The 21991-nt window shown below is 41.6% G+C and overlaps 1 protein-coding gene across 5 annotated transcripts in view; it reads right to left on the reverse strand.

Annotated features, from left to right (window-relative positions):
- ARHGAP26 (Rho GTPase activating protein 26) overlaps positions 1-21991 on the reverse strand; it is a 444108-nt gene that overhangs the window by 15145 nt on the left and 406972 nt on the right. For 2 of the 5 annotated variants that reach the window (XM_045998911.1, XM_045998909.1), the window contains one exon: positions 5754-5864. The exons of 1 other annotated variant lie outside the window; for it this stretch is intronic. In XM_045998911.1, the coding sequence (XP_045854867.1) occupies positions 5754-5864 (111 nt within the window). Of the gene's footprint in view, positions 1-5588; positions 5865-21991 lie in introns of all 5 variants that reach the window. 2 more of the 5 variants (XM_045998908.1, XM_045998907.1) reach the window with 1 other exon arrangement.

Here is a 21991-nt window from a genome sequence, read left to right on the forward strand (position 1 = left end):
GAAACTCTGTCTAGGAGTTACGACACCTGAACAGTGGGAGTATAGGCTGAGACCCATTCTTGGAGCAGGAGTAGTTTGGGGAAAGGGAGGATGGGCAGGAAAGAGCTTCCTAGTTGCTCTGGAGAGCACTCACAACAGACCTGATTGAAAACTGGCAATGCTCAGTGAGCCGAAAAGCAGAAATTCTAACAGCCATGTTTCGGCTCTAGGCCACGGGCTGACATTCGCTTTCTCAGATGTCACTTATTTCTCATTGGGCTGGTGGAGCAGGATTCCAGAGCTGGAACTCCCCGACCCCCAGGGTAGGGCAGGGAACAGACAAGTTGTGTGTGTGAGCACTTACATGAATGTGTGTGGGGAGCGTGGGGAGGAAGAGAGGGGGAACGTGACGTATATAGGTGCATCAAAATAATTTCTGAAAAGCTCTCAAAGTGACTCTAGGGTGCAACCAGGGCTAAGAACCACTGTTCTAGATTAGGGGTTGGCAATCTCTTGCTCTACATGGCCTAGCAGTGAGTATTCTAGGCTTTGTGGGCTATAAGAACTCTGTTGCAATTACTCAGCTCTGCCTTGTGGCATAAAAACAGCCATAGACAATACGTAAATGAATTTGTATGGCTACGTTCCCTCAAAACTTTACTTAGAAAAAACAGGTGGTAGGTTGGACTTGACAATGTTCTAAAGAGTAAATTGTAAGAACTGGTAAATCCTATTACCTTCTATCAATTTTTGCTCCGATATCCAAATAGTTCCAAAAGATCTATGGACTTCTCAAGGGTCATAAAACAAATAACATTTAACAGTCAGAAGTTGACTCTTTATTTGCTAAAAGTAATCTCTTCTCCCTCTGAAGAAGCACTTTTAGGAGCTCAGGGCAGAATAACAAAAGAGCAAGTAGGTCCTCTGGGTTAAACAATTATTCCAGGGATGTATTATTAACTTTAGTTTCATTTGACTAACAGAAAGACTCCAGGAGCCAGTGATGCTAAATGCCCTCTGGCACACTGATTTCTAGCAGCCAAATGAGATTTAGGTGAGGAAAGTCTGGTTTTAGGTAAGCCCAGATAAAATCACAAGAGGCAGGGGTCTTGGGTCATTATGACACTGTTATTTCTCAGAGTCACCAAATCCAGCATCTCTTTGGGAAGGAGAAGCCATGGATGGATGGATGGACACTTATACTGGGACCAGGCATCAGAAGGTCTAGTCTTGGCTCCATGAAAACTGAAGGAAAGATAGTTTAAAAGTTCTGCTGCACACAATGATCATGATAAATGATTATCTAGAATTTGTTGCTGGGCATAGTTTATCATTCTTTTCTCTGGTCTTCTAGTGGCCAACAGATGATGGCCAGGTGGGAGAAAATTGGGGAAGTGGGAGAAAATGAAGTGGATTCATTGGGAATCAAAGAAAGAAGAGCCATCAAAATTCCTGAGCTTTAACTGGAAAACAGCTCTTTCTGGGGTAATTGTCATTAAACTCAGAGTAGAGCTCTGCACCAGAGGCATATTCTGTGATCTAACTGAACCAAGTCTGCATATTGTCAGGAAGGGCCAAACATCCATTGTACAACTTTCCATGGAGGGCAAAATAGTTTGCTTTTGTTTTTGAGGGAGTGGGAGCCAAGAGGAGGAGTTACCTGGTTATAAAAAGTGATAAAATGGCCCATATCCCATAATGGCAGGCAAGGAGAGCCTGGAAGGTAGAAGGAGAATCCATCTGACATTAGCCTTGGTCACTGGCCCCTGTGGACAGTGCACAGCAGGTGGGTAGAGTGCATAGACCAGGGACAGAAAAATCAAAGGTGAGGGTAAGATTACTGTGGCAAGCCTCCTCCAGCTGGATTTTCATAGAGGTTACTTATTAACTTCATTAAATAGAAGGAATGGGACAAAATGGGCAAACCAGGGAAGCCAAGTGGGGTATCTGGCAGGAATCAAGCAGAGGGAATGGTCTCAGGTGCTGAAGTTTATCATTCAAGAGGAGTAAATTTTCCACTAATGTTAGGCTTTTGGAATTGAATCAAGTGACAATAAAATAATCCATTAAAAATAAAAACAAAGATCAGGAAAGCGCCTTGCTTTTTTCTTAGACTAACAGGCTGACTGACCATCTACAAGAAGGTCTTTTCCCCTGAGACCTCCTATTCCTGTTTTCCAGGACCAGGGCTGCCAAATAAAGTACAAGACAGCTAGTTAAATTAGAATTTCAGATCAACGAGAAATGCTTTTGTAGTAGAAGTATGTCCCAAATACTACATAGGACCTACTTACAGTAAGAGAAATCATTTGCTATTTATTTACCATTCAAATGTAACTGAATATTCTGTATTTTCATTTTATTTGCTAAACATTTGCTAAATCTGGCAATTCTATCTGGGGGACAGTCTTATCTTTTTTAAAAGTTTGTCAGCCCAACAGGTCCAGGGTCCTATGTTATATTGGCTCTCAAAAAACCCAGTAGTTTGCTTACGGTAGGGTTCCTACCAAAACAGATCCTGTTGGCACAGAGGATGTGTTTTTAGGCTTTGGCTCTGACTTAAAAAAATTAAGACTCCCCACACCAAGCATTCCTGGCTCTCTGGCTCCCCATTCTCTGCAGTGCATCTCAACACTGGACACAGAGAGCCTGAGGTGCCTTCAGCTGCTCCTGAAACAGTGCCCTTCAGACCTCAGCTGGCCTTCAAGGGCAAGAACAAGTTTGGAACCTTCTGCTGGTTCATTTTTAATTTTCACCTCTGAGCACGGCACAAGGCCAGAAAAGCACTCAGAGGAGCTTCCCTCAAATGCCTTTGCAAACCTTGCAAAATGATGACCCTCTGTCCATCAGATGACACTACAGGGAGGTGGGGCCAGCCAGACTGACAGGATGCAACAGTTTGATCATTCAGGCTCCACTGCCAGGGACCACTGTGTAAAGGGAAGCTATGGTTTAGGGGCTGGGAGCTTCTCTAGGGGTAACAGGAAAGGGAAGTGTGAAGGGAATATGTTTCTACGACCCTTCCTCTGCTGTGCTATTAAAGGCATCTTCCTTCCTGCGCTTGAACTAACAAGCACTGAAAATGCTTGGAAGAGGGGAGAGGGAGTCATTCCCAGAGGAGACATTACGTAGAAGTTCACAGGACGATTTATTAGGTCCTATGGAGTATTTACTTTTTAAAAGCTCTGCCAGGGGAAGGAAATCTGAAGCTTCATGCTCTTGAAGTGGATTTGGGGGAAAGGCCCCATTGGACCTGAACAAGAGGTATGCCCCCATCTCTTGGCTGCATACCCCAATGGCAGTTAGGGGATTTTAATCCTCTCTGCTGGCTAGGTCTGATAGGCTAGCTCCCAGTAAGATGTGCTCACCTCAGCACACAAACTAGCTCTGTGACAGCCGATTCCAAGCCCCAGTCTGCTTTTCCTGTTTCAAAATGGCAGATTCCCAAAGTATTGTGGAATAGTATCATCCAAATGGTGCTATTTTAATGGTGGCCAGAGTGGGCAGTTCTGAATAACCATGACCCCAGACCTACTACAGTAGCAGATCCTATTGCCACCATGCTTTGTCAATCATGAAATACTTTGGGAGATGGAAAGGAGTAGTTAAAGAAAGAAAAAAAACAAACAAACAAACAGACCCTGAAAATTTGTTGGGTGATGGAACGGAGTACAGAGGTGGAGATACTGGTCAGGCAACAGGCCCCCAAACTCAGAGACACAAAAAAGTGAACATCCTCAAAGCATAGAATATGTTCAGCTTTTTACCTGAATGATTCTACCATTCTGAGTCCCCCAGTCCATTCTGTTCAAGGGACCAGTGTTTTGAAGGTTTTACTTCCCTTTGCTCAAAATGAAGGAAACACATTCTGCTAATGACCACGCCTCTTCTATGAGTAGTGACGCATACTGGAAGGTGGCTGTAGTTTGCTGTGGTTCAGGTCTTCATGGGGGAATGAGTGACTGAACTGCTCTGGTTAGATCCATGCAATATCTCATGTCCTAGAAAGTTAATGTCTCCCAAAGCACCCAGAATATGTCTAAGAAATAATGAGGAAATAACTTGAGTGTCAGAAAAATAGGGTCTGAATTTTAACTTTATTCCCAGGATGAGGATAAGAGTATATGAAAAAGCTACTTTTGGGCGCCTGGGTGGCTCGGTGGGTTGGGCCGCTGCCTTCGGCTCGGGTCATGATCTCGGGGTCCTGGGATCGAGTCCCGCATCGGGCTCTCTGCTCGGCGGCGAGCCTGCTTCCCTCTCTCTCTCTCTGCCTGCCTCTCTGTCTGCTTGTGATTTCTCTCTGTCAAATAAATAAATAAAATCTTTAAAAAAAAAAAAAAAAAAGAAAAAGCTACTTTTCCCACCTTCCAGTGCAAAGCTAGACAGAAAACCAGGAAGAGTAGGGCAGGCTCTGCAGCTGGGAGTGGCATGGAACCTTAGGTTTGGGGGCACCCACATGTTTGAAGGAAAGAGTGCTGAGTTGAGGACAAGAAATCCAGAATTCTGGATGGGCTCTTATCCAGTGGTGGGACTACAGTCAACTCTTTGTGCCTTAGTTTTCTTTCTCTGTAAGACAGTTCAGGCCATTTCTCCTCTCATTCTCACAAGATGATAGGATGCAATGATAGACTGGAAAGTTCCTGGAGAAGAATAAACTAATAATATATATCTATATATATAAATAACATGGGTTTTCTTTTTTAAAAGTGAGACTTAATGTTACAAATTATTTAAGCCTCTCTGCTGGACCCACCCTTCAGGAAAAAAAAAAAAAAACAGCTATGAGAAAAAGATGGACAAGAAAAATACTATTAAGGCTCCAGGGGCTTATGATGCTTTATAATTGGGCTCTACATTTTAGTTGTCTGCAAGCAGAAACTAAATTTGAGAGAGACACAGACTTAGGATCCACATAGCAGAGAGATTCTGCAGGGAATCTTTATTAATTAATTCTTTTTTTATTTAAATGGCTTCTTTTCTCTAAAGAATTAAGTCTAGACATCCTCAAACCAGAGGAGAAGAACTAGATCAACTCTGAGAAAGAGGTGCTGCCTATTCCCATGAGTGCTAAGGGTCCATGATGCGTGGAGATCAGAGATCAGAGCACACAGAGGGCAAGGAGGCAGCCATGATGATTTAAAGAGAAACTGCTTCACATCTCCATCCTTTATTCCATTACATTCATCTCTCTCATGACTCTGGTCTTAGCAACTAGGGGTCAATGCTCATGGCCAACAGTCAAACCCCACAAATAAATGCTGCCTGATGCTACCTGATAAAAATGAGGGAAGAAAAGGCCAGTACATGTCTCAGCACTGTTCCCTCTGATATTATCTTATACCAAAGCACAGAGAAAGCTCCATGACTCAGAGAACAGGGGCCCATCCAGGAGGCACTCTTTCCCCAAACTCCAGGCATCACGGATTCACTCAGAAATTGGAGGAAGGGTTCAGAGAGATGTAGAAAATGCCATGCTGGTTCATGCACATGTCCCTCCCAGCTTCGGTCTCTTAGGCTGGAATCACAGGAAGGCAGAGGCTAGCCACCCCCATTGTTCCTGACTGGCTTTGGATAAACAGGAATAGATTGGTCATCATCCATGATTTTACCTGGAGTCTTCACGAACCGCTTCTTCTGGCCTGTCAAAAAGCAAGTGCAGGTTTGGATGGCGGGGAACAAAGTTGACGAGGAGGCTGAACACTGCATGAAGAGAGGACCAAGCCAATGAGAGAGCAACGGCAGCAACAGAAAACCAAACAAACCCTGCAACAGACCTGATGGGGGATGAGTCGCTGGACGTGGATGAGGTGGGCATAGGGCTGGATGGCGCCGAGAACATGGGCCAAGATGGCGAGAGGGGTGAAGTTGGGCTTGGATTCGGGGGGCTGCAAGACAGAACAATCAGAAAACTCGTCAGCACAGAGGGAAACCACAATGGGGGCATGAGGTTCATGGGAGGCCAAATGATGGGGAGCTGGAGCAGACGAGGAGCACTGAAACCCGGCTGTGTTGTCAGTGCCAAGTCATACTTCTCCAGACCACACCTCGGTATATTCCAAGTAGCGCCTCTTCTGCAATTCCTTGGAGTATTAAGGAGTCTCTCTGCCCTGCAGAACAGCTGCTTTCTAGGTCACGGGAGCTTTTTCGATGGTGTGCCTTGCACTGGTGGAAGATGCCCTGGGCCCATGTGTGTGAGCTCCCACTCATACCCTAGCACCAGACCATGTGGAACAGGGCTAGTTTCTAAGAGGCCTTCAGGTTCCACTGCTGTGTGAGTGTTTTTAAAGTTGGGTCTCAGCAAAAATGACCATTTTTCTGGGCCACACGGCCCATTCAGCCAGAAAACAATTTCCTGTTTACATTTTTAACTAAACGGGCTGTGTGCCATCGGAGACTCAGAGAAGCAGTGCATCAGAAATACGATAGCGGGTGAAGGACGGGTCTGGACACACACCTCTCAGGAGAGGGCACACATTACCCGAAGCAATGCGGTTCCCCTGAGGTTTGCTTTCCAGGCCTGCCCTTTCTCTTTTCGTGGATTTTGGGCACTGTGATGCTCTAAGAAAAAGCCCCACAGGGAAGGCAATGAAAAAATGAGGAACTGAAATCTTCGATCTGTCATTTTGTTCTTTGATGGGTAGCTGATCAAAAGTTTGCAGGGGAAAGGTTAAAATTACTCACTGAAATACAGCTTGTGACTTTTAACTGGTCACGGTAGCCCTTTGACTTATTTCTACAAATTACACAAACAAACATCTTAGCAACTCCATAAAATCACATTAAATCACAGATAGTGGGAAGACCAATGACTGAGAAAACAATGTGGAAATCGCCCAGCCACAACACCCCCTGTAGTCCTGAGCCTCAGCCGAATGCTGGAATGTTTGATCCAAGCACATTATCGGGGGGGAAATGACAGCAATACAATTCCAGTGCAACAGACTTTGTAAACATAGTGGGATTTAGCAAGAATGCATAAATGTTCTACTTAGTGGGCCATTCTCAATTCAGACATGAGAACTAATACTGATCCTAATTACCTATGATTATAACATACATTCTCATGGAAATACACAGTTAAAAACCTATCACATGAGTTCACCAGAAATCCACAGACTAAATGAATGAAACACTTATTTAATGCCATTATGTACATTATATTTCTAGAACATAAATTCTATAAGGGCAAGGATTTTTATCCATTTTGTTTACTGATCTATCTCCAATGCCTAAAATAGTGCCTGTAAGTATTCAAGAAATAATTACTGGGTAAATTAATAAATCTCATTTAACTTTCCCAACAAGCCAAGACACACAAAACAAATGTGGAAACTTGGGGCCAATTTGAGGCTTGCCTCTAAGTGATGGGGCCGAGGTTCAGACCCCATTCCCCTGGCCCTCAGCCATGGGCTCTGGCCACCACAGTGTCCTATCTCTAGGGTAGCAGGACTGGCTCTATTCCTTTACGCTGTGCCAAGCTTCCTTATAGGCCCGGTCACAGCACTAGAAGCCTTCTTAACCACTGATTTACGAGTTTCCTTTAGATCCCTGCCACATTTGCAAAGGAAAATGGGAATGTAGCAACAGACAGATTCAATAAGACTCAACACATTGTGAATTCCCCAATCCTGCCTCCCGTATTCTCTCTGGTAGATTCACATAGCAGATGGAATTCATATAATATAAGAGATTAAATTCTAAAAATATGGCTTTTTTCTCTTTTTCTCAAATAATCCAGCAAAAAGCTACTGAGCATACAATATGTTCAAACACAATAAATGGAAAAAAATTTAGTATTTGCCAAGGTCCCTAACCTCAAGAGTTCCCAATCTATTTAACAAGATTGGACTGACCAAAAAACAGCTGTAACATAAGACAGTAAGATTTGGCAGCTGAGGGATGTTACTCTCTTATTAGTTGAATACCTGCTCCTGTTTGACTCTGTCTCGAGTCCCGAGAGAGAGTGTTGCCTCATTTTAACTGTGTCATCCTCACTTTTCTTCTATAGCTGCAGCTGGTGAGCAAGACCTTGCTTTCTCAGGCCTCTCCCCACATTATCTCCCCTCTCGATAATGACCTAGCAGGCAAGGCCTGGCCATGACTTCCAAACTGCAACCCAGCCCAGGAACCCGAGCTCTGACCAGAGAAAATTTGTAAGTTCAAGAGAGCAAGCAGCCCAGGCCAAGAGGCCTGAACTCATCTGTTCTTCTGGTCAGTGGTCAGCACAGGACAATTAAAAAGTCCTTAGGACTTTTTGTTTGTTTGTGTTCTTTTTTTCTTTTTAGTGGCTTTTATAAGTACAAAACACCTCCAGCTTCCTATCTCATTTGTACAAGAATCATGCCTTTGGCTAAAGGCATAGTTGGGGACATACTCTATGACCACAATGTTTTTTCACATCCATGCCTACCAAAGTGGTTCTTGGCCAGTAGTACATGGCTGAATTATCTGGGGGTACAGTTGGAATTCCAAGGTATTTGAAACCATTATAAGAACTTACTCTTCAATCTCCATGTCAATTATTGTAGTACTTAACGTCATTTTTAACAACTAATAAAATTTCATTTGTTTGCTTGTGTTTTACTCATAGCAGTGACATTTATTTGCTATAAAATGACCACAATTTAAAATTTATGACGACTACATTTTAGTGTAACAATAAAATGCACACTTCACAGTACTCTGATTTTTTAAACTACTGGAATTATGCTTTTTACTCATTTGTGCTCAGAATCATGTCAATAAAACTCATGATCAGCAATACTATAGAACGTTTATTATTTATTTAATGATGGATGTCTATAGCAAAAGAATGACAATAATATATAACTATTATTCCAAGAAGCAAGGAGTACATTTTATTTTACTTGTGATACAACTAAGAGAACATATAGGTGGGAAATAAGATCACACAGATGATGCTAATGGCCCAAGACTGTATAATCTTTCATTTCCCTTCAGTTCCAAAGTGTTTGGCCACAGCTTACTGAAAAATGACAACAGCAGACAAAAAACAAAAGCAAAACAAAAAAAAACACCTCGGGGCGCCTGGGTGGCTCAGTGGGTTAAGCCTCTGCCTTCAGCTCACGTCACGATCTCAGGGTCCTGGGATCGAGTCCCGCATCGGGCTCTCTGCTCAGCAGGGAGCCTGCTTCCTCCTCTCTCTCTGCCTGCCTCTCTGCCTACTTGTGATCTCTCGCTGTCAAATTAATAAATAAAATCTTAAAAAAAAAAAACAAAAACAAAACAAAAAAAAAAACCCTTGCCCTTAAAAAAACCCAAAACAAAACACACAAACAATAAAGGTCAGTTTGCTACTGGCTCTGAAGCTGCTATCAAATTCTCACTTTCCCTAAGGAGGCCAAAGATAACAAATGACTGAGGTTGGGATAGGAAAAAGTAATTTTGTAACTACAGTCTTAGCAGATGAGCCCCTAAGGCCTCTACCATCCTCAGAGTAAGGCTGTGAGTATCTGAGCTGAATGCCCCAGCACATTTCATTCCTGGGGTTCTGCTCGTGCCCTACCCCCTTCCCCGCTCCCTTTAAGGCCCAGCTACCACCACCACAACAAGAGCTTAAACTTTAGCATGAAATGAATATTTGCTGTTTTAGTTTGGATTCAACTGGAAGGCTTATAATAGTTTAGTCTGCTGGTCTACAGTGTCCTCAAAAGGAGTCATACAGTCCCAGTCAGTCCTGTTGACATTCACTGGACAGTGAAGAAAGAATGGTTTAGGAAGATAAGGCTCAAAGGCCTGGCAGCATGTTGGGGTTGTGGCCAACAGTTCAAGTACAGTGTGTGGCATTATCATCAGCTTGACACCCTTCTGTGGTGACTCACTTGAATGATGGAACGTCTGGTATACCAGCCAGGGCATGTCTGCCTTACTATGGACAGTGCTGCCCCAGCAGGCTACCAATCTCATCATGCATGTGGCAGACCCAGGCTAGTCTCCACTCTATGGCTTTTAAAACCTGGTACAAGATGAGTAGTAAGCTGACCATTAAGAAGAAAGCTAATCTTTGAAGATTCTGATGCTCAAAATTATAGATGGCCTTGTAGAAAACTAGAAAATACCAAAAAACAAGAAAGAGCAATACAATCATAATTTATAACCACTGGTAATCATCATTAATATCTTGGCATATCTTCTCATTTGGGAGGAATAAAACTACATAGTAGCTGGGGCGCCTGGGTGGCTCAGTGGGTTAAAGCCTCTGCCTTCAGCTCAGGTCATGACCTCAGGGTCTTGGGATCGAGCCCCGCATCGGGCTCCCTCCTCTCTCTCTCTGCCTGCCTCTCTGACTACTTGTGATCTCTCTGTCAAATAAACAAACAAAAAAAATCTTAAAAAAAAAACCAAAAACTACATAGTAGCCCGTTTTTTTTCCCACTTATTAAAAAATTTTTGAATATCATTAAATAGCCTTTGCTATCACATTCTTAAAATGGCTAGAGGGGTATTTTATCATATGGTATATACTCTGATTTATGCAACCTTTCTCTTATTGTGTATATTCAGATTATTATGTCCCTCTAGCTATCATAAAGAGTGGTACAACTCGCATCCTTGTTGAGGATCACTGAATGTGAATGTATTTGTTTCCTTAGCATAAATTCCTGGAAGTTAAATTAGTGGGTCAAAAGCTAGGGTCCTTTTTAAAGGTATTGATACATCCTAGCAAATAGCTTTGCAGAATGGTTCTGCTGAACTGCATTCCCACCAACAATTCCTGGAGGCTGTCCCTTCCCTCTCACTGTCACCCGAGCAGCAGGAAGCATCATTAAAAAAAAATTAGACTTTTTTTTTCCTTTTCCCCTGTTGGGCTCTACTCTTTCCTAGCACTTCTAGTGATGTAAAAATGAATACAATTCCCTTCTCTTGTTCTTTTTCGATCTGGAAGCAATGTTTAATTTTCCAAAGGGCATTCTGCCAAGAAGGTAGTGTAGGGAAGGACACAAGCAGGTAGACAGAGAAGATAATGTAAACCTGGAGAGTTAGAGCCGTCATCAAATGGTGTGGCTGACCCAAGGGAGAGTGGGAGTGACGGGTGGTCAGCCTATTCCTGGACTCTTAAAGATGTCCGGATAGTCCTCTGCCAGGTGTGTATTATGGAGAAGTCAAAAAACTGGAATTTGCTCCTTTCTACCAGGCACTGGACTGTGATCTACAGCCCAGGTTCCCAGTCACGTATGTTGGGCCTGGGCAAGGCCTGTGAGATCACTAGCCCAGGGCTGACCTTAATGCACCATCAGTCTTCTCTTCCCAATTAAGTACAGAATAGGAAGGTGCTATTAAATCCAAGGGGGTATGCTTGTCTTTTCCCCCACCCCCTGCCCTTTCCTCCTTTGAGAGATCAGAGAAAATTCCATGAAAACCAATAATGTTCTATTTAATCTAAACTCAAATCAGTGAATTCTTCTTTCTTGGAAAATATCCCTTTATGTCTTGATTTAAGGCACCATAAAAAAAGAAGGGATATCAAACCTCAGTCAAGGAAAGAGGGCCAAAATACTGATAAAATGGATAGTGGTGAATCCGAGCAAATGACACAAAAAATGATTTTAATTTGTTAAAAAACTGACCACATATTCTTCACATGTGTCTGCTGAAGCTGTGTCAACACAGAAATCCTATATATGTCCCAAACTAGTGAATTTTCAGTATGTGCTTCAGAGTCTAACTAGAGGGAAAACACACATGCCCTTGAGCTGTATCATTCTGTGTTCTTTTGACTTTTACCAGTAGCATAGTGTTTACAGATTCTTCCCCTCATCTAACATACTACCTAATATATCTTAATGTGCATTTTTATCTTAATGTATTATCTATTTTAATGTGCACTTTTATCCATCAATGACAGTCCTGATTCTTATTTTAATGAGACAAAATGGTAAAATCCCCTTAAGGCCTTAGAAATTATAGGCAATCACTTTTAAGACAGTTTTTAAGTGATTTGCTTTTAAAATAGTTCAATTTATCTAGAGTGTAGTGGTTCCCTTTCCTTTCCGAAGTATAAATTTCAAACAAATTTTAAACTCGGATGGAGTGTGCTGGGAATGGCAAATAATTCCAAGATTTAAACAAAATTCAAAATCTTAGAATAGAGCATCTGTCATCCTTTAGGTTCTCCAAGTCAGTAATTTGAAACTTTTCATGTATAATAATGCAGAAATGGGAGGCAGAAGGGAAAACTCTGGATTGGAAGTAAAGATGACTGGACAACAGCTCCAGTTCAGTTGCTCAGTGTGCAGGGGAAAAAAACCTTAAGGGAAAGGACCAGCGAGGCTAAGAGGGCCAAATGCCTCCACTGTGCTTCATGGTGCAAAATACTGAATAAGCAGAGTATTCTTTTCTGTTAAATCTGAGGGTACTCCCTCAGGCTTTTTCAATGCCACACTCCAGGTACATGAGAATTGGTTTTTATGTATTTACTCTCTTGCAACTGAAAAAATTTCACAATTTACTGTTTATTTATTGAAGTTATTTGTAAAGAAAGGCTGAAGCATTTTGGGTCACTACAGAGAATGCATATGTTCACACTTGCTGTTTGAAAGATTTGAACAGTTGCTGAGAAATCATCAAACTTCCTTACTATCTTAAATTGAGTGCAGTACAATTGTTATTCCCTCTATAATGAAGACATCGCAAAAGCAAATGCAGTCACTGTAATTTAAAAAGAGAAGGAAAGCAATAGTGCTGCCAGGTTCAATCTTACTATTGTCCTGAGGTGCTTAAGGCCACCATTCTAATGCTAGGGATATTTAAACATTATTCTTAAAATACATCTGCAAGGAGGAAACTCTAACTACACCTCAGGGGATTGAGAGCGGGGAACTAGGTGGCATGGATTTAATATTCACTTTTTAATTTTATTTATACTGTTTTAATGTTTTTTTAAATACTGTTTTAATGTTTTTATCATGAGGCTATATTATTTTGTAATAGTGGAAAGCACTCTTCTATAAATGATGCTAGGATAATTGGATATCTGTATGGTAAAAGTAACACTTGATCTGTCCTTCATATCATACCTAATATATGATTTCCAGGTGGATTACAGATCCAAATGCCAAAGGCAAACAATAAAGGTTTTAGAAGAGAATAACTCTGGGAACTTGAGGTTGGAACATATCCAACAGAGCCTATAAAGCAGTAACCATAAGCATAATACAGATATACTCAACTACATTAAAATTAAGAATTTGTACTTATCAAAAGACAACATTAAAAGAGAGTAAAAAGGCAGCCTACAACATATAAATAAAGGGCTTATAACCAGACTCAACAAAGAGTTCTTACTGATCAGTAAGAAACAGACAGACAACCAAGGGGGAGATGGCAAGCAACTTGAACAGAGACTTAAGAGAAAATGCATCCAGACGCCTGGGTGGCTGAGTTGGTTAAGCACCAGTCTTTGGCTCAGGTCATGATCCCAGGGTTCTGGGATCAAGTCCCACCTACATCAGGCTCCTTGCTCGGTGGGAAGCCTGCTTCTCCCTCTGCCTGCCGCTCCCCCTGCTTCTGTGTGCACTCATGTATTCTCTCTCACGCTCTCTCTGACAAATAAATAAAATCTTTAAAAAAGAGAGAGAGAAAATGCAAAAAAAAAAAAAAAAAATGCTTGGGGCGCCTGGGTGGCTCAGTGGGTTAAGGCCTCTGCCTTCGGCTCGGGTCATGATCCCAGGGTCCTGGGATCGAGCCCCGCATCGGGCTCTCTGCTCCGCGGAGAGCCTGCTTCCTCCTCTCTCTCTGCCTGCCTCTCTGCCTAGATGTGATTTCTCTCTGTCAAATAAATAAAATTTAAAAAAAAAATGCTTAACCTTGCAGTAGTCCAAGAAATGTAGATTAAAACCATAATGAGGTAGTTTTTCACACATACCAGAGTGAGTAAACAGCTAACACAAAAATGCTGAAAACATTAAGTGGCTCCAACATGTGGAATGTCAGAGCTCTACTACTTTACTGGAGGGACTTCTCCAGTCCCTTCTTCAGACTGCCACACCCACTCCGGACAGTTTGGCTTCATCTGGCGAAGGTGAAGAGATCATCCTCTCTGATCCAGCAGTTCCTTTTCCAGACATACTTCCTCCAGCATGGCATGCATGTGTGCCTCAGAAGAGATGCATAAGAATGTGCACAGCAAATTATTTGTAAAAGCAAGAACAAGAAAGCCAGAAGTTCAGCAAAAGAAGAATGGAGAACGACTTTTAGTATATTAATAGTACACTCTACCATAATGAAAATAAATAAACTAACGACTAATTTTAACAAATGAATGAAGGACTCTGAAAACCTGAACAAAGGAAGCCAGACATAAGAAAACAAAAAATTGTGTTTTAAGGATGCATACAGGTGATCCTTATTATTTGCAGATGCTGGGTTTGTGAATTCATTTACTGGCTACAGTCTATTTTAACCTCAGAATCAATACTCATGATGCTTTCACGGTTCCTCGTTGAAACCCACCCGCAAAGCAACACAACACCCGAGCCCCTCTAAAGTACCCAATGTGCACAATGCCAGCCGAGGCGGCATGAAGGGATGTTGTTTCGGTTCTCCAAAGCTTCTAAGTACAAGAAGGCACAGATGTGCCTTATGTAGGAAACATGCGTTTAGTAAGATTTGTTCAGGTATGACTTACTGTGTTGTTGGCCATGCCTTCAATGGTAAATGAAGCAACAATATTAGACACCGTATACAGATCAGTTGACAAAAATGTGGTAAAGGGGCGCCTGGGTGGCTCAGTCATTAAGCGTCTCCCTTTGGCTTGGGTCTCGATCCCAGAGTCCTGGGATTGAGTCCCTCATTGGACTCCTTGCTCACACTGGACTCCCTGCTCAGCAGGAAGCCTGCTTTTCCCTCTTCCACTCCCCCTGTTTGTGTTCTTTCTCTAGTTGTGTATTTCTCTGTTAAATAAATAAATAAAATCTTTAAAAAAAAATGTGGTAAAGCCAGAGGCTCACAGGAGCATAACCCTATACTTCCCCTAGGAGCAGTGGTTCAGTATTTGTTCATTCAGCATTTGTACTGACTCTATTGAACATAACTACTGGACATAACAATGATCTGTATTTAAGAGACAAAAATGCAAATAAAAACATGGAAGTGATTTTTTAAAAGGATTTTATTTATTTATTTATTTATTTATTTGACAGAGATCACAAGTAGGCAGAGAGGCAGGCAGAGAGAGAGAGGAGAAGTGGGCTCCCCGCTGAGCAGAGAGCCCAATGCGGGGCTCGATCCCAGGACCCTGAGACCATGACCTGAGCCGAAGATAGTGGATAAGGCAGAGGCTTTATCCACTGAGCCACCCAGACCCCCAAAACATGGAAGTGATTACTGTAAACATCCGATCAGTGATTCCCTTTGTTGGGGAGAGAGGACTAAAAAAGGGAAGGAGAGCAAGAGATGCAGACACTTCTGGGGTCTTAGCAGGATTGTACTTCTTAACCTATGTGTAATCAGGTGGGTGTTTGTTAAATGATAACTTCTTAAACTGTACATTCATATTTCATGCCCTTTTGTATAATAAAAAACATGAGCAAATCTATCTTAAAACATACCGATAGACAGTAAGTAGATCAACATATTAACAGCATTCTCTGGATGATGACAGTAAAAGTCATTTTTATTTTTTGTGCTTTAAACTATCTTCCACATTTTCTATAGTTAATCTGTTATGTTTATAACCAAAAAATAAATGTCACTAGTAAAAGCAATCTCTGTAATCATACAAGTGGCTCCTTTTATTCTCTGGAGGAGAGATGCTTAATATAAGAGCCAAAGCGACAGTTCCATCTTTCTTGCACCAGTCTGTAGTTTGGGTTGCGTAATACAGTTGGCAGCTCCCAACTGTTCGTGCTGTTTCTTTTCTCTTTTCAGTCAAATACAATCAACAAATATTTACTGAGTACCTTCCATATACAAGAACTAATTTTCCCATTCTGCTCTCCTCACTGAGAAATGATGTTGGGTCCTCGAGAGACATTTTTATTTTGGTAAAATTATTACAGTAAATCAATGGTGTCTTCCTTTCTCCCGAGCATGGGGAAGTCAAATAGGACAGTTCCAATGTCACATTTGAGTAAGCTAGACAAGATGTTAACAACATGGGCTGTAAGTCACTGGCCATCTGGCATACTTTTCTATAAGGTCTGCTTGCAGGGAATATTTCCTGTTTGGACAAGGGGGAGGAAGAGGAGGGAGAAGGATTTATTAAGAATCTCAGTGTCCACTGCTGAAAACAAAGGAGTATCTAAAATTAGCAGTGGTGGCCCAGGACACTTCAGCTTAAAAGTAAACCCTAGGGAAAGGAGATTCCCTGAATAAGAAGGCTGAAATATTTCACTATGTTCAGAACTCTCGGCAATAGAAAAAGCAATTCTGCTAAGGATAATATTCAGGACGATTAAGTTAAATTTCTGCAAGCCTACAAATCCTTGGTCCGGATACTACAAAAGGCATGAGGCAGAGAGATAAGCAGGGATGAACTTTGGTGAAAAGGCCAACAGTCTGACTCTCTTTTTCTCCTCCCAAGCAAATAGCTGACTTCCCTCTAATTCTAGTGTTTATTCAATAGTCTAAACATGTGGAAAATTATTTCTGATTTGATTTCAACCCACACAAACATCTTCTCTACTCCATTTATTACCTTCTATGCCTGGCCTTGCTCCTTCAGTGTGACCACGCACAAAACCTGCATCTTCCCCTGGACCACACTCTGTTTCTATAAAGGCTGGCTCAGGCTGCCCAACAAAGGAATGCAATCTCACTAGGCTTCGTGGTGATTTTTGCCCCTTGTTCATTTGGGTCTGAGTTGCTTATTGACTTGACTGGAAAAAAACTTTAAATGATTTTCCAGCAAAGTCACCCTTTCCAGTGGGGGGGGGGGGGGGACAGTTTTAACATCTGTGCATAAAAACAAACTGAAGGAAAATGATTTCTTTATTCTGCTCTAGTTATTATACTCTAAAACCAAAAACCCACTGAGAAGTCAATGAAAATAGACACAGCAAAACACCATTAATTCTAATCTTACAAATACATATATTTGTAATTATATATATATACATAAAATGCATTTTCAAGTATGAGGCAGATACAAATTACTCTGCAGAATCTTTGGCAAATTTACAATGTAAGCAAGATGTTCAACACAGATACTTAAGAGGACCGTTCGCAAATCTGATCCTGTCTACTCTTTGCTTAGAACACTTCAGTGTTTCCTCTTTCCTCCGAGGATGAAGACCAAGGCCATCTCACCTAAGAGTACACAAAGGCTCTCTAGCCTGGTCTCTTTACCTTTTTACCATTCCAATCCATCCTACCTCATGTTGTAACTACATGAAACTCTTAAACTCACAGCTCAAATTTTGAATGAATAGCAATTTTCTTCTCATAAACTTTTGACTATCTATTGCACAAAGAATAAGGGAGAGTGAAAGATGTAGTTACATAGTTTATTCCTGGCCACTAGTTTTCCCCCTCCCTTTCTTCTGCTCTGCAAGTGATGCAGGTGGAGCCAGCGTCCCATGGATTTCATTACAGGGGCAGGCGTGTGATCCAGGCTGGCTCGTCTGAGGGCCCCTTTCCTCTGGACACAGAAACTGGATCAAGGATGGACATGCAACTGACCAAAGTTCCTCCTTGTGTTCCAACATACGGATGCTCTTCTGGAAGCAAAAGCCATTGACTTAGTGTGACCAGAGATCTTTTCTCCCATTACATGGCAAGCATCTGTCTGCAAATGAAGTTTGTTTGTTTGCTTGTTTGTTTGTTTTTTATAAAGGAGGGAAGAAGAGCCAAGTAAAATAATAATTTGGGTTCCTGGGTCCAGTTGTGCTCGAGGTTAGATCCACCCTGAGATTTACCAAAATTGTAAGTTTATAACTTCCACTTTTTCCTTAGGCCAGTTGGGATTCTGTCATTTGAAGGTCTTTCATAATACAGCCCCAATTGCTCTTCTTAATCCACCTTACTTGCTTTTATGCCCTCAGGGATTTCTGAGTCAGCAAGCTTTTTCTTAAAGGGTCATATAGTAAATATTGTAGACTCCCTGGACTGAGAGGCAAAACTGAGGGTATTAGGTAGTTACTTACATAACCATTTAAAATGTAACAGCTGAACAATGTAAAAACCATTCGCACCTCATGAGCCACAAAACAAAAATGAAAACAGAAACAAACAAACAAAAACAACAGACAGCTGGCTGGATGTGGCCCATGGGCCTTAGTTTTCCAATCCACGTTCTAGCCAAACAGGTTTATCTGTGCCACGAGGGTGCTTTCAGCTTCCCATCACCATGTTCCTTGCTGGTGCTGTTTTCCCACTCGGAGTGTCTCTTCCCTTGCCCCTAATTAATGCCCATCCACCAGTCAAAGCCCATTTTTAGCGTGAACTCCGACATGAGGCTTCTCTAGTTATCACAGTAAGTTCTATACTTCTCTGAATCCTCGAGCACTAGCCTTTCCCTTCTGGTCTTGCAGAAGGGAAGTTATGGTCCTCCTCTTACATCTCTTGTACACTATATGATGCTTCCTAAGTTTCTTTGGAATTGACAATATATAAAGGTTTCATTTAAAAAAAAAAAAAAAAAGACCCCACAGGATCAAAGTCATTAGGGAAAGAAAAGGAAATAGGGTTCTACCAGAAGCCAAGCGCAAGGCCCTGGTAAGCAGGGAAGCTAGATATTCCTGAGTCAGAATGATCTGATATCATAAAATGTAAGCAGATCTCAGTCTAGTGTTGTCATGATGGCTCTGCATTCCACCCCCTTTCTTGCCTCGGATGGCAGTGCCTGACAGGTACGACAGAAAGGGTGTTTCAAACCTTCTGCTTCTGGCAGGGAGGGAGACAGGCACACTAGGCTGTACTCTGATGGACTCCTGTGTTCCCGTATTCAATTCTGGTCACTCATTGGCATTATTCTTCCTCCTGACTACTGGGGAGTCCTACCCAAACCCAGTCATTTGCCTCAGCTTCCTAACTTTGGCTGTATCTGTGCATCATGTGTACATTTAATAGAGAATATCCCAATATTTTTCTTTAAATTAATTCCTGTAATAAAGCAGAAGCACCTGCTTATTCCCTTCTAAATGATAAAACCTCATTCTTATTAAAATGAAGAAAAAGGTTCATCCAGGCATTATTTAAAATGTTCAGGTACCTCAGTGTCATAAGACTTAAATTTTGGAAATTTCTGTTCTTGGTTATCTTCTTCTTTCCTCTAGTCAAAGTACAGCATTTATTCTTCCAAGACCTACTTAGTTATTCTAAAGAGCAAAATTAATAAAAAGCTTATATGCCCATTCCAGGCAAGGATTTGATGGTTATTTAACATTTTTGCCTCTTAATTCTGGTTTCATTTGTCAATATTACATCATCATCATCATGTCAACATTTACTCATTGTGTTTACTATTCTTGGGAGAAGAGGATATTAAAGAATAATTTTACTGACGAAATGACAGATGCTGGCGAGGATACGGAGAAAGGGGAACCCTCCTCCACTGTTGGTGGGAATGCAAGCTGGTGCAACCACTCTGGAAAACAGCATGGAGGTTCCTCAAAATGTTGAAAATAGAACTACCCTATGACCCAGCAATTGCACTACTGGGTATTTACCCTAAAGATACAGACGTAGTGATCCGAAGGGGCACGTGTACCCGAATGTTTATAGCAGCAATGTCTACAATAGCCAAACTATGGAAAGAACCTAGATGTCCATCAACAGATGAATGGATAAAGAAGATGTGGTATATATACACAATGGAATACTATGCAGCCATCAAAAGAAATGAAATCTTGCCATTTGTGACGACGTGGATGGAACTAGAGCGTATCATGCTTAGTGAAATAAGTCAATCGGAGAAAGACAACTATCATATGATCTCCCTGATATGAGGACATGGAGAAGCAACATGGGGGGTAGGGGGATAGGAGAAGAATAAATGAAACAAGATGGGATTGGGAGGGAGACAAACCATAAATGACTCTTAATCTCACAAAACAAACTGGGGGTTGCTGGGGGGAGGTGGGATTGGGAGAGGGTGAGGGGGCTATGGACATTGGGGAGGGTAGGCGAACCATAAGAGACTATGGACTCTGAAAAACAACCTGAGGGTTTTGAAGGGTCAGGGGTGGGAGGTTGGGGGAACAGGTGGTGGGTAATAGGGAGGGCACGTTTTGCATGGAGCACTGGGTGTTGTGCAAAAACAATGAATACTGTTATGCTGAAAAAAATAAATAAAATGGGAAAAAAATAATTTTACTGAGGTATAATTTCATAGTATAAGGGTCACGCATTTGAAGTGTACACCACTGATAGAGTTGTGTAGCCATCACCTATAATCCAGTTTTATGATGTTTCTATCAGCCCCTAAAAGGTCCCTCCGGCCACTTGCAATGAAGCCCTGCCCATGTTACCAGACAGTGGCAACCACTGATCTACTTTCCGTCTCTAGAGATTTACCTTTTCTGGACATTTCACAAAAATGGAACCATGCAATGTGTCTTTTGTGTTTATCTCATTTCCCTGTTTTCACATGTTTATAGCAGGCCAAGAGCTTTCAAAGGGAAGGTGAAAATGATGATGGTAATAAGTGGTGGGTTCTAATTTTTATTAAATACTTACTATATATCAGTCATTCTGCCAATCTTCTCACAGGCGTCTTCTCAACTTTTCCAAACCACCTCAGGGATAGATATTATTATTCCCATTTTTCAGGTGAGAAAACAGAAGATCATCAAGTTTAAGCATCTTGGTTGCCTCAGGCCAAGTGGTTAGTGGACAATGAGGAGCTGGGATCTGAAACTGGTCCTAACTCTCAGCCACTAAACCATCTGCCCTCTCTTAAAGAAAAAATCTTAAAATCAAATAAACTGAGCTTTTTCATTTAAAAATATGAGTTTTCAACTCATAGGAGAAGGCAATGTATAGTTTAAAGTGCCGGGAAAAAAACCCTGTGAGGGCACCTAGAAGGAAAGGTTCACTATGGTGAACCTTCTTAGCATATCCGGCCTCCATGGGGGCACAGAATCTCCCTTGTGCATGCCAGACACGCCGCACCTGCTGCTCAGGTAAGCTGGAAGTGCCCTGCTCTCTGCAGCATTGTGCATATGTGCTCCTGTGCTCAATCTACTAAGACTTTTCGCTTTATTTAGAAAGCATGTGTTGGAAGACATGAAAAATAATATATTTAAGGCTGTTTATGAGCAAGTTTCCTCAAAAAGCCTCAGAAGCTGGTCCATTTGTGCCATCTGTTCTAAGAGAAACTAGAAACCACCTGTCTGTCTGCTTGAGCTCTGCTCTTATCAAGGAAGTTGTAATTACCTCTTTGGTGAAGGATTTGAATCATTACAGTAAATCCCTTATTCAGCACATATTGTATTAGGAAGGCATTCTGACCCTAAAAACTAGGGCTTTTCTCTTCTCGTCCTGCAGAGACGCAATAAAACCTCAGCTATTGGAAGCCTGGAAAGTGAACCATGCCTTAGCCTTCCTTGTTACTCAATAGTAAATACTAAACAAATATTTAGTGCGCACTTAATACACGGCAGTTGCTGTCGCAAGCACTGGGAACACAGCAGAAAACAAGAGGAGTGAGGCTTCTACTCTCAAACACAGCATCCTGCAAGGCAGGCCATGTGAGGAAAAAATATCAAAGTTTCTATTTGCATTTTTTTGTCTGATCCTTGTAAGATCTGTATTTTATATATATCATCTGGTATACGTAATATAATAATTAGTAAGGTAGGCATGTAATTTATAAATAAATAAATAAAAATAACTAATACATATTGGAGATACATGTCCCCAGTATTTTTTCTAAGTATATTTTGGTCGTTTAAGTAACCAAAACAGTTCTTGGGAAAGCGTTACCTAGTGTGTGTAATAGACAATAAACAAGTAAACAATCAAACAAGACATTTTAGCTGGTATGAAGAGCTATGAAGAAAACAAAAATCAGGACAGGATGAAAGTGAGCTCCCGAGTAGGAGAGGGTGGG

This window comes from Meles meles, chromosome 3 (assembly GCF_922984935.1).
Source record: "Meles meles chromosome 3, mMelMel3.1 paternal haplotype, whole genome shotgun sequence".
NCBI lineage: Eukaryota > Metazoa > Chordata > Mammalia > Carnivora > Mustelidae > Meles > Meles meles.